The sequence below is a fragment of the Ambystoma mexicanum genome, chromosome 10, assembly GCF_040938575.1.
Source record: "Ambystoma mexicanum isolate Mex_15411 chromosome 10, UKY_AmexF1_1, whole genome shotgun sequence".
Taxonomy (NCBI): Eukaryota; Metazoa; Chordata; class Amphibia; order Caudata; family Ambystomatidae; genus Ambystoma; species Ambystoma mexicanum.
The window spans coordinates 847561851-847575425 of NC_090932.1; the positions used below are offsets into that span (position 1 = coordinate 847561851).

At 48.9% G+C, this 13575-nt stretch overlaps 1 protein-coding gene across 1 annotated transcript in view; it reads right to left on the reverse strand.

The window, feature by feature from the left end:
* Positions 1-13575, reverse strand: part of LOC138491791 (transient receptor potential cation channel subfamily V member 6-like) — a 372724-nt gene that overhangs the window by 163480 nt on the left and 195669 nt on the right. The window contains exon 7 of the mRNA XM_069618499.1: positions 8043-8189. Within this exon, the coding sequence (XP_069474600.1) occupies positions 8043-8189 (147 nt within the window). The remainder of the gene's footprint in view (positions 1-8042; positions 8190-13575) is intronic.

The window sequence follows — 13575 nt, forward strand, 5'->3', positions numbered from 1 at the left end:
GCATACAATCTTGCCTAACAGGGTAAAGGGTGTTTTTTTTAGGTTTTAGGAGAGGAGGAGCCTTGCTTCTTTAAGGCTGATTGGGACAGTGCTCTTAGCGAAAGATGCATTTATAAAGGCTGTGATGACTGGGGTTAGCATGTCAACGCAGTCTTTGATGAGAGTTGCAGGGCAGATGTCGCCTTTACATTTGGGGAGTTTTAAGCTCTTCATCAGTTTAAGGACTTCACTTTCAGAGATGTCTCTGAAGTTAAACTGTGTGGTGGATGCTGTGAGGGGGGAGGGGTGCAGCTGATCTTGGTGGCCATAGGGTAGCTGTGAATAGAGTTTGTTGAGGGGGATGTTTTGCGTTTAGGCTATCGATTTTACCTAGCAATGCTGCCTGGATATCTGAGCACCACGCAGCATCTTTGGTAAGTGGCGTGCGGTGGGGCAGGAGCTTCAAGTTCTCTGAAGATGTTTTTTTACATCTGAGTTTGTGTTACTGATTCTCGAGTGGAAAGAGATTTGGCTGAGATAGTGGCAGATTTATAGCATCTGTCTATTGTGCTAAAGTCTTTTTTGTGCAAGTCGGCTGGGTCCTTTAGCCATGTTAGTTGGGCTTGTCATATCTGGGAGTACAGTTCTAGTAGGTTGGGAGTAAACCAGAAGTTTGAGTGTCCGACTTTTATGGATTTGTGATAGGCTAAGGGGCTATGGTGTTCACTGCATGGGAAAGGATGGGCGAGTAGGTGTCCACTATTGAGTGGAGGTTGGCCTCGAACAAGGGTTTAATAGGTGGCGTGTTTAGAAGGGTGAGGATGTTTAGTATGGTGAGCTTCAGAGAGCTTCTTGTCATGACTGCCGATAGTGGGTTAGGTATGGTTTTAGGTTTGGTGTGCTGTGGGCTGGAGAAGTGTATGATGTAATGGTCTGACCAGGGACAGGGGGCTGTGATGCTGGTGGTGACCTGGCAATTGTGCTTGGCAATCCAATCTAATGTGCGTCCTTTGCAGTGGCTGGGCTTGGTACTGCACTGGCAGAAGCTTAGAGTATCAAGGGCATTGGATAGAGATGTAGCTTGTGGGTCGCTAGTAGTCCTAGATTGAGGTCTCCTAATAGGATGATTTTCGAAGAGGCTTTTAGATTATCCTGGAGTGTATGAAGGAGGCTTGATTGGACGCTTTGAGTGCGGCCAGATGGCCCCTAGATGAGGTGTATGATGATGGTGCAGGTGGATGAGGGTGTGAATTTGAGCATTAAGAGGTCAGAATTACCTTCGATGGATGTGATGCAGAGTCTTAAGAGAAGTGCATCTCTGGCTATCAAAGCAACACCACCTCCTACTGATGAGGGTCTGTCATTCCTGAAGATAGTATAACCTGTAGACAAGGCTAGGGACAGTGCTGGCTCACATGAGTCATCTAGCCAGGTTTCTGTGATGGCTAGGGTGTCAAGGTCATGTTTAGTGATAAGGTCATGGATGTCAAGTGCATGGGCTGGCAGCAGGGGCGTTGCTAGGGGGGGGCTAAAGGGGCTATAGCCCCTGATCTTTTGGTTGTAGCCCCGGATAGATTCTCAGGAGCTACAGCCAAAAGACTAGCTAGCCCCCAGTCCCAACAGTTCCGACATCAGTTTAGCCCCGGGTCTTTTCCAGACCTAGCAACTCCCCTGGCTGGCAGTGAGCGTGCGTTAATGGGGGTGCATGTCAGGAGGGGGACAGTGGCTGTACTGTGTGTGAGAGGGCCAGGGCTTGTGTTTTGCATGGGAGTGGCTATGCGTGGAGATGAGCTGGATGTCAGTTGTCTGTGTAGAGGATTTAAGTGCTGGCTAGAAGCTGGTGGAGATGCATCTTTGGTAGTGATTGTTGATGAATTAAGATTACTGTATGTGTGGATGAGTTGGGGTAGAGAGAGGGAGTGGAGTGGCTGGATTTTGTTTAGGGTCGTCCTCTGTGGAGCTATTGGTGGAGAGATTGATGAGTTTAGCATGTTTTGAATGTTTAATGGCTGCTTTATGTGTCGGTTGGACCGTTTCAACGGGACAAATAGGGATCAGTCATACAAAGTCCTGCTTGCCGTTTTGCAAAGTCAGAGTTACTGTGCTTGTGTTCAGTTTTGGCAGGGCTGCCTCTAGGACAGTGGAAGTGGATTGAAGGCAGTGTGTAGTGTAATGAGTGCGCAGGGAGGAATTTCTAGTGAACATCTTTGGAGGTGCAGCTCTGGATGGAGAGTTGAGGAAGTTGGAGCGGAGTGTGGTGGCCTGAGTAAGGACAGGACACCGGTGGTGCTTTAGACAGTGTTTATTCATACACCTTAAGAACTGATCAACTAGGGGAGGTATAGTCCAGGGATGAGGATGGGCGTTACTCACAGTGACTGCTGTGCACATGCACCTACAGTAACTCACTGCAGGCAGAGTGTGCATAGCCTGCCCACTGTCACTTTCCCAGAGCACCCAGTTGGCTTCCTGCAGCCTTGGTATTATGCTCTGGGGTTTAGGTCCTCACTGTGTGGGCTCTTGTTCACTGGAGCTTGCTGGATGCAGGAGCAGCATTGGGGCGGTGCATTCGCAACGCTGCCTGCCAAGTTCTTTCCTTTGCACGTTCCTCTGCGCTTCTCGTTCTCTGCCGAGATCTCGCAAGATCGCCTTCCTGCGATCTCACGATGGGAAGTCCCCACACACCTCCTTTAGTGGGAAAAGGAAAGGTGCTCATTGCATGACAAAGTCTGAGAACCTGCTGGGTTTCCTTCTTTCCCGCCGTGGTCTGCTTTGGTCGGAGGTGGAAACTGGAACTCGAGACATGACGTGGGGAACTTTGGGTTGGTCGACTTCTCCACTTCTCCTTGTGCTGTTTCTCTACGTGGTTCCCTGGATGGGGATAGGGGGTTCATGCTTGAGAGTTCATCATGATGCTGTGGCTCCGATGTGTCGCCCTCGGGATGATGGGGGTTGCTGGATGCCTCTTTCTGAGCTAAGCCCTCTCCTGCTTCCGCAACCGGTGGATGCTCTTCTGCGGTACAGGGCCACTCTTTCCAAGTTCCATTGCTTTCTGTCGCTGGTGCGGATGTGGTTGGATCCCTTCGTAGTGAACTCTATGGGTCTGTATTTGGAGCCTGTCGTGGTAACTTTGTGGGAGAGGCATATTTTTACTAGATCGCCTTCGCTGACCTCTGAGTGGCCCAGTTTGTGTTGCCTTGAGACTTTGGAATACTATGTCTCGCATGCCATGTCTTCGTCTTCCCTTACTTGGTGAAGCCAGGGTGGACCAGCGTGGACGCCGCCCTACTCCCTCTCAACAGTTGGAAAGGGGAAACGCTGGTGATAGCGTTGGGTGTGATGCAATGCGCCGCAACGGCCTCCTTCACCGTCTTGCTGGGGGTCAAAGCCCGAAGCATGCGCTAGTTGCAGCGCGCCCATGATGAAGCGGTTCGTCCTTTCCACTAGCCCATTTGCTTGCAGGTGGTACAGGCTTGCTCTCAACTGCCAGACATTACGTCTTTTTAGAAACCTTTCCATTTCTCGGGACACCAGCTGCACTCCGTTGTCGGTCACGATTTCCTCTGGGAGACCTTTGTGCTGAAAGACAGCAGTGAGTCTCTCAATGACTGTGCTCGTGGTGATGTCTGGGGCGAATTCGATCTCCACCCACTTGGAGAAGTAGTCCAACATAACTATTCCATAGTTGTGCTCTGTGGACATGCCGTCCAGTGGGCCGATGAAGTCCAGACCTTTTTTGTGCCATACTCCCTTCGGGATTTCGGTGGGCATCATGGGGGCTTGTCTCATGGACAAGCCTTTGTCGCTATTCATGCATTAGTGGCATCTTTCAATCATTGCTCGAATGTCCTGGTCCATGCAGGGCCACCAGTATGCATTGCGTACTCTGCGTCTCATCATGTTGCTTGCTAAACGGCCTGAATGTGCTCTGCACAGGATTATTTTTCGGATGCCTCTTGGGGGAATCACACGGTCGCCTCTCAGAATGTGACCGTTCATGGCAGTAATTTTGTTGCTCACCTTCCAGTAGGGGCGCAGACCTTCTGGGACTGCTCTTTCATTCAGCCATCCCTCGCAGACCCACACTGCCACGCGGCGTAGGGCTTCGTCCTGCTCAGATTCTTCTTGCCAGTGATGTTCGCTTAGTTGCATGAATTTGCTGTTCCTTATATCGCTTATGGAGGCTACGACACATTCATCTTCAAGGAATCCTGAATCACAGAATCCTGTGGTATTCTGGTTGAGTAGCCTGGACGTACAGTCTGCCTGGGCATTCTTCGACCTGGCAATGTGGGCTATTTCGTATGTGTACTCTTGAAGTTTTCCTGCTATTCTGGCCAGTCTTGGACTTGCGGTCTTTGTGCCGCCTGGGCTTAACATGTGTATGAGGGGTTTGTGGTCGGTGACCAACCGAAATTTTGTACCCCAGATGTATGATCTGAAGTATTCGACGGCCCAAGCCCATGCCAGCATTTCCTTTTCCACAGTGGAGTAGTTTTTCTCTGATACTGATAGGGCCTTTGAGGCGAAGGCTACAATGTTCTCTGTGTCACCCCTTCTTTGGGTCAGTGTGGCTCCTAGACCATAGGCGCTGGCGTCTGTTGTGATACATGTTTCCCATTCAGGGTTGAAGGGTTTGAGACAGCGCGCATGCAGGATCCTTTTTTGATCTTGACAAACGCTTCATCCTGCTAGGGTCCCCACGTGTAGTTTGCACCCTTCATCAGGAGTTCCCTCATGGGGGACGTGGTTTTGGAGAATCTCGGGACAAATTTTGCATACTATTCAACGAGGCCCAAGAAGGACCGGAGTTCATCTTTAGACAGACAACAGGGCCGGGGCGTCGGTTATGGCTTTCGAGGAGATTCTTCTTGGGGCTCACTGCATCCTTCGAGATGCGATACCCTAAGTACTCAACTTCACCTACGCTGAACACACATTTCTCGTGGCGCAGGTGGACGCCCGCTTCTTGTAGTCTGCTCAATACCGCCATAATTGCCTTGTCGTGGGTATCTGAGTCCTTAGCGTACACTAAGATGCCGTCCTGAAAGTAGGACACGTTTGAGATTCCTTTCAACAGAGAGCTCATCATCCTCTGAAAGGCTGATGCCACTGAGGACAGGCCGAACGGCATGCGTGTATACTGAACGTGCCGAAAGGTGTGATGAACGCCATGAGCGGACACGAGGCCTTGTGCAAACGTATCTGGTGGTACGCGTCTTGCATGTCGAACCTCGAAAATATGGTTCCTTCTTTTATCATGAGCACAATTACGCTGATGCTGGGAAGCTGAAAACTGTCGGTGACCACCTCTAGGTTAAGACTTCTTAGGTCAATGCAAATTCTGAGATTGTTCGAAGATTTATTTTTGATGAGAACTACTGGACTCAACCATTCTGAAGACTCCACAGTTTCGATGGTGGCCTCCTAACCATGTTCTGGAGGCGAGCTTCTAGCGCTAGCCTCGCTCTGGCAGGCACGGACCTGACTTTGTGCTTCACTGGCACAGCATTAGGTTTGCAGCAGATATTGTGCATACCCTGTTTAAAGCACCTCCTTCATCTGTGCCTGCTTGCCTGCTAGGCCGCCTGCTGAGTTATTTGTGCACTGTGCAGCTCGCCTGTCTGTCTCTCTCTCTCTCCCTCCCCCTGCAACTCACATGGTGCTCTCTAGCTCCCCTATCTATTCTAACTGTGATTCTATCACCTATCCTACCTATCTCACAAAGTCTGGAAGAAAACAACTTTAAAAAGCTCTCCTGGCCTACCTAATGCTGACACCTACGTCAATGCTACTTCCAGGCAGAGTATTACTGACATCCTCTTTTCTGTCTCCTCACCGGACCTATGGACTCTCACTTGGTCTCTGCTCTTTCCCCTTTCTTCTCTTCACCCATTAATGGTGGTACTAACTGAAAGTACCCTTGGCATACTTCTCATCCTCCAGGTGCATCATTAATGTCTATCACATCATGGCAAAAGTCTCTCAGCCTACTCTTCTCTTTCTTGAATGGTGCTGCGCTCTCTCATCAACTGCCTCCCTTCTTCCACAACCCTTCCTTCCTCCTCTCACCTAACCTCTCCACCCCCAGCGACGGGAGTACCATGCCCCTGTACCCCTCCTTGGAAAACTTTCAAAGGTGGTAATCAGCTTCGCTTAGCTACTCTGAATGCTTGTTCTGCTGTCAAATGCTCCTCTGACATCTGTCACCTTCTTGAAGACTTTGACCTCAATGTCCTCACCCTTACCGAGACGTGGTTAAATGCCAGCTCTATCACTGCTCTTGAGGCACTCCTTCCTGAAGGCTACAAACTCCTCTCCAAACCCAGGACCAATCGGCACGGAGGTGGAGTGGCCCTGATTTTATCTAAGTGGGTCCGTGCTTCTATCATACCTACTCAATCCTACACCTCTTTTGAATGCCTTGTATGTAGGCTCTGGGTCTCCTTCTCCATCACTCACCCTCGCTACCATCTACAGGCCCCCTTTCCCTCTTTTCCCCTAAGAATGGGCCAAACTCACCTCCTCCCTCTTGACCTCTACTTCCAAACTCCTCCTCAGTGACTTCAACCTCCACCTCGACACTCCTAAATCAGCCACTTTATGGTTCTGTGACCTCTGTGACACCCTCTACCTTACTATTCTGCCTTACAGTCTAACCCACTCAGCCAGACACACTCTGGATGCCTTCATTTCTGGAGACATCCCTATCTCTAACTAGGTCACCACCCCCCTCTCCTGGTCGGATCACTCTCTCCTCTCCTCCCACTTGGGTCCCTTCAGCCCGCTGTCCGAGCTGCCTCCTGCACTGCCAGTCTCCTTCGCCGTCATTCGAACGATGAATCGAGTGTCAGTCGGTGCTTTTGCCTCCCCTTTCATCCCCCGTTGCACACCTGCTTCTGACTTTCCCTTTGACTCTGTCCTCGTTAACTTTCACCTCACCATTTCTAACACCCTTGACATTCTTGCCCCTGGCATGAGGATCTGCCTGAAGCCAGCCACCAGGGCAGACCTCGGGTTCATCCTCTGACAAATTGGCCTGCGGCCTGCTCCAAAGGCAATATAATTTCTCTATCCGCTCCGAGAAAAGGGCCCCCATCCAAGCCTGCATCTCTGGAGCCACTAACAACACGGCTGAACTCTTCAAAATCTGCAAGGAAGTTGCCAATCCAACTGCAGTCTCCACCTCTCTCCTTCCTTCCCAGGCTTTCTGCACCACCATGGCCTCCCATTTCACATCTAAAACTCTGGACATCCTGTTCCCACTCTCCACCCCCCATCTCCACTCCTGCCCCCATTCCCCCACCTCACTTAGCAGCCCCCACTGTCCCCTCCTTCCTGCCCATAGCACCTTATGCGGTCTCTAAAGTTGTCCGCTCTATGAGTTCCACGGCACCCCCAATGGCCATGATCCGATGACAACACTTCCAAGTGTAAAGGGGGTCCTGCAGGCAGCATGCCCCGTCACCTCGATGCAGGTCGCAAACCACGCCAGCCCCTGCTTCTCTGGTGCCTCCCGTCTGGGACCAGCACCTCAATCGGGCATCCCGAGCTCCCAGCAACATCCACGTCCATCTGTAGGTTGCATGCCCACCCACCTCATCAGCGACAGCCCGGGAAGCCAGTAGATGACCCTCCAGCTCACCGGATCGTAGCAGTATCCTGAGCCAGAGCCAACACTCCTGCCCTTGTCAACACAGGTGACAATGTGCTATCGCAGGCTTCAGCAGGTGGACTCCTCCGGCAGCGACCTCCCTACGCCTGGGCCACCACTCCCTGGTCACAACTGCTCCTAAAGCGCTGCCACTGCTTCAGAGCTGTCGGCATATGGTGCTTAGATGTTTCATGGTTTCTATGCGCAATCTGGTCCAGATAATGGTTATTTAAGAGGATTAAGCAGGATTTCAGGAGATGAGCAACGGTAGGAGCAGCCAATTTTTTTAAAGCCTGAATGGCTTCCCAGACATTTATCCTTCATCAGACAACCTTTAAGCCTCAGTATGAGGACATCTGAACAGACGGCCACAAGATATGATGTCACCATTTGCATTCAACAAGTTTACCTTTGTGTTTCTACTAGAAGTGATGATGTCTAGCACTGAGTTTGGATCAGCCGAGGAGTCAATGTGCGTTAGGTCATAGATGCAGTAGGAAATGGTTCCCATTTTCCAGTAGACTTTCTTTTGCCTCTGCACAAAGTACTTAAACATCTGCAAAAAAGAAAACAATTATTTTGCATTATGAATCCAATATAAAACGGTTCAGGACAGCAATAGTGATGATTAATTGAAGGTCCGTCATCCTGTGGGGGAGTCCTCCCCTTCTATGATCAGGCAATGGACTGCACTGGTACTAAATCTGCTCATGTCTTGGATTGACCGTTGCATTGGATCGAGGACAGAACAGTGCAACATCTCTAGAGCACTTAGATCTATGATGCCATCATCATATTGGACCTGAAGAGAATAGATCAGTTTTTCCAGGGTAGGAAAATGCTTAATTGCCGACAAAGCAACATATCAAATTAACAAATGTGCATAAATCCATCTATATTATGGCACCACGTTGCCTCACTACAGTGTATCCACTGTACCAGCTGATCAGACACCTAAATTCAGCTTTCCATAACCTGAGGATTCCACACCAGTCAAAATACTTCCCTTAAGGGGCTGGGAGGGAGGATGGATCCTTCCATTATTAGGACTCCACAATCTGCAAATTCAAAGCAGTGTTTTTCCAACCCAAATTTGACCACATTGGGTGTAGACACGCTCTGAAGACTAACCAGTTCTTCTCTGTATAATTTTCCTAGCCTAAAACACATCTTTTCTTCTCTTGCTCTTTAGTTTATTTCACCCTTGGCACCTCCTTCCTACCCAGTGCTAAAGAGATGCCTGCTTTGGTGTTGCAAACTATACAAATATCAAACATTACATTAAATGAAAATTGCATGAGATGCTGATGTATGAAGATTGCAACATCACTTTGGAATGAAGCGGGTAGGAAGCAAGGAATCTTGTGCATACGTCTTGCGGGGGTGGGCTGCCTAAGACCCACCACAAAGAGAACAGAAAACCCTCAGGCCAGAAGGGTGGTTCTGAAATGGTTTATCATACAAAGGATAAAGTTGCACACCAAGGAAGAGGATACTGTCTATGCAAAGAGTTTCTATAACACCCAAATGCAAAGTCTAATTCCACTACACAGTCTTCCTGTCGGGGATCCACCTATGATCTGCATACATGTCTGGCTACTCAGACAGCAAATAACACCCTTGGGTTTAATGAATCTCGACCATCCTTTAGGACTTGCCCTGCCTCCAGATCTGATGTTCTGATAGGGTCTTATGCCACATGATTTTTTCCTTGTGGGTCTCATAGTTAAGTTCTGTTAGGTGAACTTCTAAGGGACCTTGGGGTTTCTCTAGGCAACAGAACAACTGGGCATTCTACAATCCAAATGGCGGAGGATCGGCATTAGAATAATTCAGTGAATCCCCTACTCTAAAAGGAACTATTGTCTGGAGTCGATAAGTCCAGGTTCTACTCTACAAATCAAGGTACTTGAGTGACCATTACCAGGACAATGTCCAGCAAAGTCGCTCAGTCCCAACATACATATTTATCCTTGGGGCCAGCAGCCATCCAGAAGCCTAGTCGCTGCATCACCTTCTGGAATGGTGTGATGGTCTCCCGTGATGGTTGGGCAACACCGGTCCCCCTGTTATTCTCTCTGGTGGACATGGTGTGTAGCTCCCACACCTGCTCTAGGGGTCTCATGTATTACTGCTCGGTTGGACAGTACAGGTGTGTAAGGTCCTTGTATGTGAGTACTTCTAGGTATGATTTTCACCCCTCTACCTGGGTGCTAACTAAAGGGATACTGAAGTGGTGCTATTTGCCTAACCATTGTCACCTGCTCTAAGTTTCAATAATGTCCCTCTTTTCTCACTTTCTAGCCCTCAGAATACATCCCTCTACCATTGTCACAGGGATATAGTGCCCCATATGTATGTCACCAACTTTAGGATTTACTGCACCCCTGAATCCTGACGATCTCCTCTTCTAATCTTTGTCTGATCCCTGCTACTCTCCATGCCCAGGTCTTCAGCAGGCCCCCTACCATAGGCTATAGTCTCAATATGGCCTCACAGCTGTGAATTTCTGGCTACAGCACCTTCGAGTTTAGTGGCTCTGTTCCCAAGCACGCTTCCTGGTGTAATCACCGCCATGCCTACCTTCCTTCTTCTGCTCCTCTTCGTATTCCTGTTCTTTCTCCTCTCATAACATACTACTCTGGAATGCCATCCCCTCCCCCACAAAGCTAGCAGATTTGACTGTCTTTTATACTGTGGATAATAAGGTGATAAGGGGCAATATGGGCTCTAATTCTCTCACCCATCTGTCCCAGATTCCATTTGGTCCAGGCCCATGGACCCACTTCTTCTCCCTTCCTTAACTTCAAGTGCAGGTAGTTGTGCATTACTTGAGTAGGGCCCTTGAGTATGGGGTCTACTACATAAAGGTCATGCAGAGGAATTATGGTGGTCTCTCATTCTGGCATTCGACATGCCTAGTTTGCAGTGAATTGGTTCTTCTCTTTCTGCTCCTGCTCCAATAAGTGAAAGCAATGATCCAGTTTCATTCACCAAGCATGAACGCCAAACTCCTATCTCTACCCTCGCTGTCATAAGTTTTTCTTTGAGACTTGTTTTACAAATCATGCCAGGGTTTGATTCGCTCAGATCTGGGACATCCTCTTCACACAGGGACCCATGGATTGGGAGCAGATTATGCAGTGGGTGCCTCTTTCTTTAGCCAGTGTTAGGATGGATTTCCAGAATATGGCCTGGTGGGCAGATTTAAGGAGGCCACCCTAATTATAGTGAACAGGGAAACTCTGAGAGGTCAGCCAAAACTCAATCAGGGTAGAAATGGAGAGCAGTGAAGGCTATTCTCAGGAGAGTGAGTGGCGTTAGGGGTCCATAATGAATACACAAAGTGATGCGCACAATAATTCAACTTAGACAGTAATGTATGAACATATAGGGCCTCATTACGAGTCCGGCGTTAACCGAGGCGGTAAAACCGCCTGGTTAACGCCGGACTCGTATTACCATTCCGCCTCGTTATTCCCGAATTACCGGGGCATTACAACCCCGGTTTTCCGGGAATCACGGAGGCGGAATGGTGTAAATCCCCATTCCCATTGAGTCCTATGGGACTCGATGGAAATGGGGATCATGGAAACACCGGCAGCATCTCGTAATGCTGCCGGTGTTTCCTCTTTCGCCTGCATGCGGGAGGTGTTAAACCCGCCAGGTCAGACCTAGCGGGAACATCACCTCCCACATGCAGGGGTCGGACCCAGGCGGTCCGGAAACAACGGTGGCAGCGGGTTTACCGCCACCGTTATTTCCGGACCGCCTGGGTCGTAATGAGGCCCATAGTATTTATTCTAGGCCTTAATAACATACTAAAAAATTGAAACAAGCAGGTGATAATACCACACAACACACAATTATAAACATATTATAGAGTCACCATAGGTTCAAAAAATGCATTCAATAGCTTCAATTAATAGAAAAAGGTAAGTAAATCATTCAGTAAGATGGAAACAAGTCACAAGAAACATCCCCTTGCTTCAGAAGTTCAATCCCTATGAAGAGTGGGATCCTGTGCCCAAAAATCACAATGCCCCCCCCCCCATGAATGTATCTGATACAGGTAAAGTTCTTGTGTTGGAAATGGATCAAAAGAAGAGATGCAACAAAGTTACTGGCAAGTAAATATCTGTTCTCATCTTTCATGCTTTACTGCACAGGTGCAACGACCAAAAAGCAGTGGAATGGAAGGATACAAGGAGGCTTATTCTCAATGTTTTCCTATGGAGAACAGAAGGGACAAATGTTTTGCATTTACTTACCCCCTGACTCTGATTGTCCCGAGAGGACTTGGTGGGTCCACTGGGAGTTGCTGGAGGTTGGATTTCCTGCCATTAGTTTCAGTGAGAGGTGCCCAGGAGCTGCAGGTTATAGGTCATTTCGGTAAGGTCAAGGAGCATAGTGCAACACTTGGCAATGGAGAAATGCAGAAAGCACCAATGCAGTCCTCTTCAGGACACTGCACAAGACAGTTAGGTGAGTTTCAGTGACGGCCACCGCACCCAGGCGATGGCAGGTGTCCATCCAGTCGTGGTACAAGAAGACCTTCCAGAACAGGATCCCTTAAACCTGGGATGCTGCAATTCGTCAGGGAAGCAATTTATATCACAAGCTGGCGACCACCAACGTTCCAGCTGCAAATGCAGATAGATGACGCTTCTGGTGACGTAGCCCACTGGAGAGCTGGTCAGTCGACCGGGTGGCCAGGGACACTTACGAAGGCTCAGGACAGCTTCATCCTTGAGAACGCATTGAGTCTAGTTGGTCCCAATATTCCAAGGGTTGAAACACTGCATATTATCTATTTTATTGTATTTTATTTATTTATATAATGCCAATATAGACCAGTGGGCATTAGGGAACTGACCAAAACGGTACAAATAGCAATAAATACAAATACCACCATTAAATTTTAACTTTCAGAAAAAACAAGAGGGGCTACAATAGAAACATTAAAAGAATTAGTTAAGCACAATCTTTAAGAGCCTTTGCAGATCAGGTAGACCAACAGGGCTTTACTGGGCCAGACGCAGGAAGGGATGCTGGGCCTCTTCGGTCTGATCCTCAGTTGGCTATTCGTCTATGGGGGATTCTTGGCTTGACTGCTGAGCTGAAGAAATGGCTGCAGGAATGTCATGTACACTTCTAACACAGAGCATTTGTGGAGCAATTGTGCTGCTTTGTAATTTGTCCAATGTGATGAATCCCAAAATGTAGCCCCTTCCCATGAGACCAGGGAGGTGAGGCCGCTACCCGATAGTCTCTCTGGGGGTGGTACACAGTAGGAGGATCTCATGGGGAGAGACTCCCCCTCTAACAACAAGGACCACCATCTAGGGAGAATGTAGTACAACACCACTCACCCAACACCCTACACACCTACCCACTCTGTAGGCCCCAATACCTTACCCAACACCTTCCTGTATCTCTGCAAACCTGAAGATTTGACACTAATGATAGCAGACCCAGGTATTACTGCAGTGCCAAGAAGACTGACAAAACTAAGTATGGAGACGAGGTGGCTCACAAGAAGCATACAGAATATTCCAGAGCCACTAACAACAAGGACTGACGTTACAGAAAACTGAAAAAGGACTCCTACCGCAGAAGTCACGAGTCCACAACAGCTACCTGGGAGATTCGAACTGGGTGAAGGAGAGAAGTTGAGATGTTGCTGATGCCGAAAGAGCAGAGGAGCCGGCAGGTGGCCGCCTCCTACTGGGATTATTGAAGGGGTGGCAGTCCCACACCAGTGGTGAAGTGGACCATCAGGGCCAGTGGCGGTACTAGAACCATTCAAAGTCGGAGGGACTTGAGGAGCCAATGGAGAAGGCCGGTCAAAACAGAAGAGGATCAGAGAGGCTGGTGGAATGGATTACAAACCCTGGAGGAGCCGGTGGTGCTTCATGTTTGGAAAGCAGGTAACAGTGAAC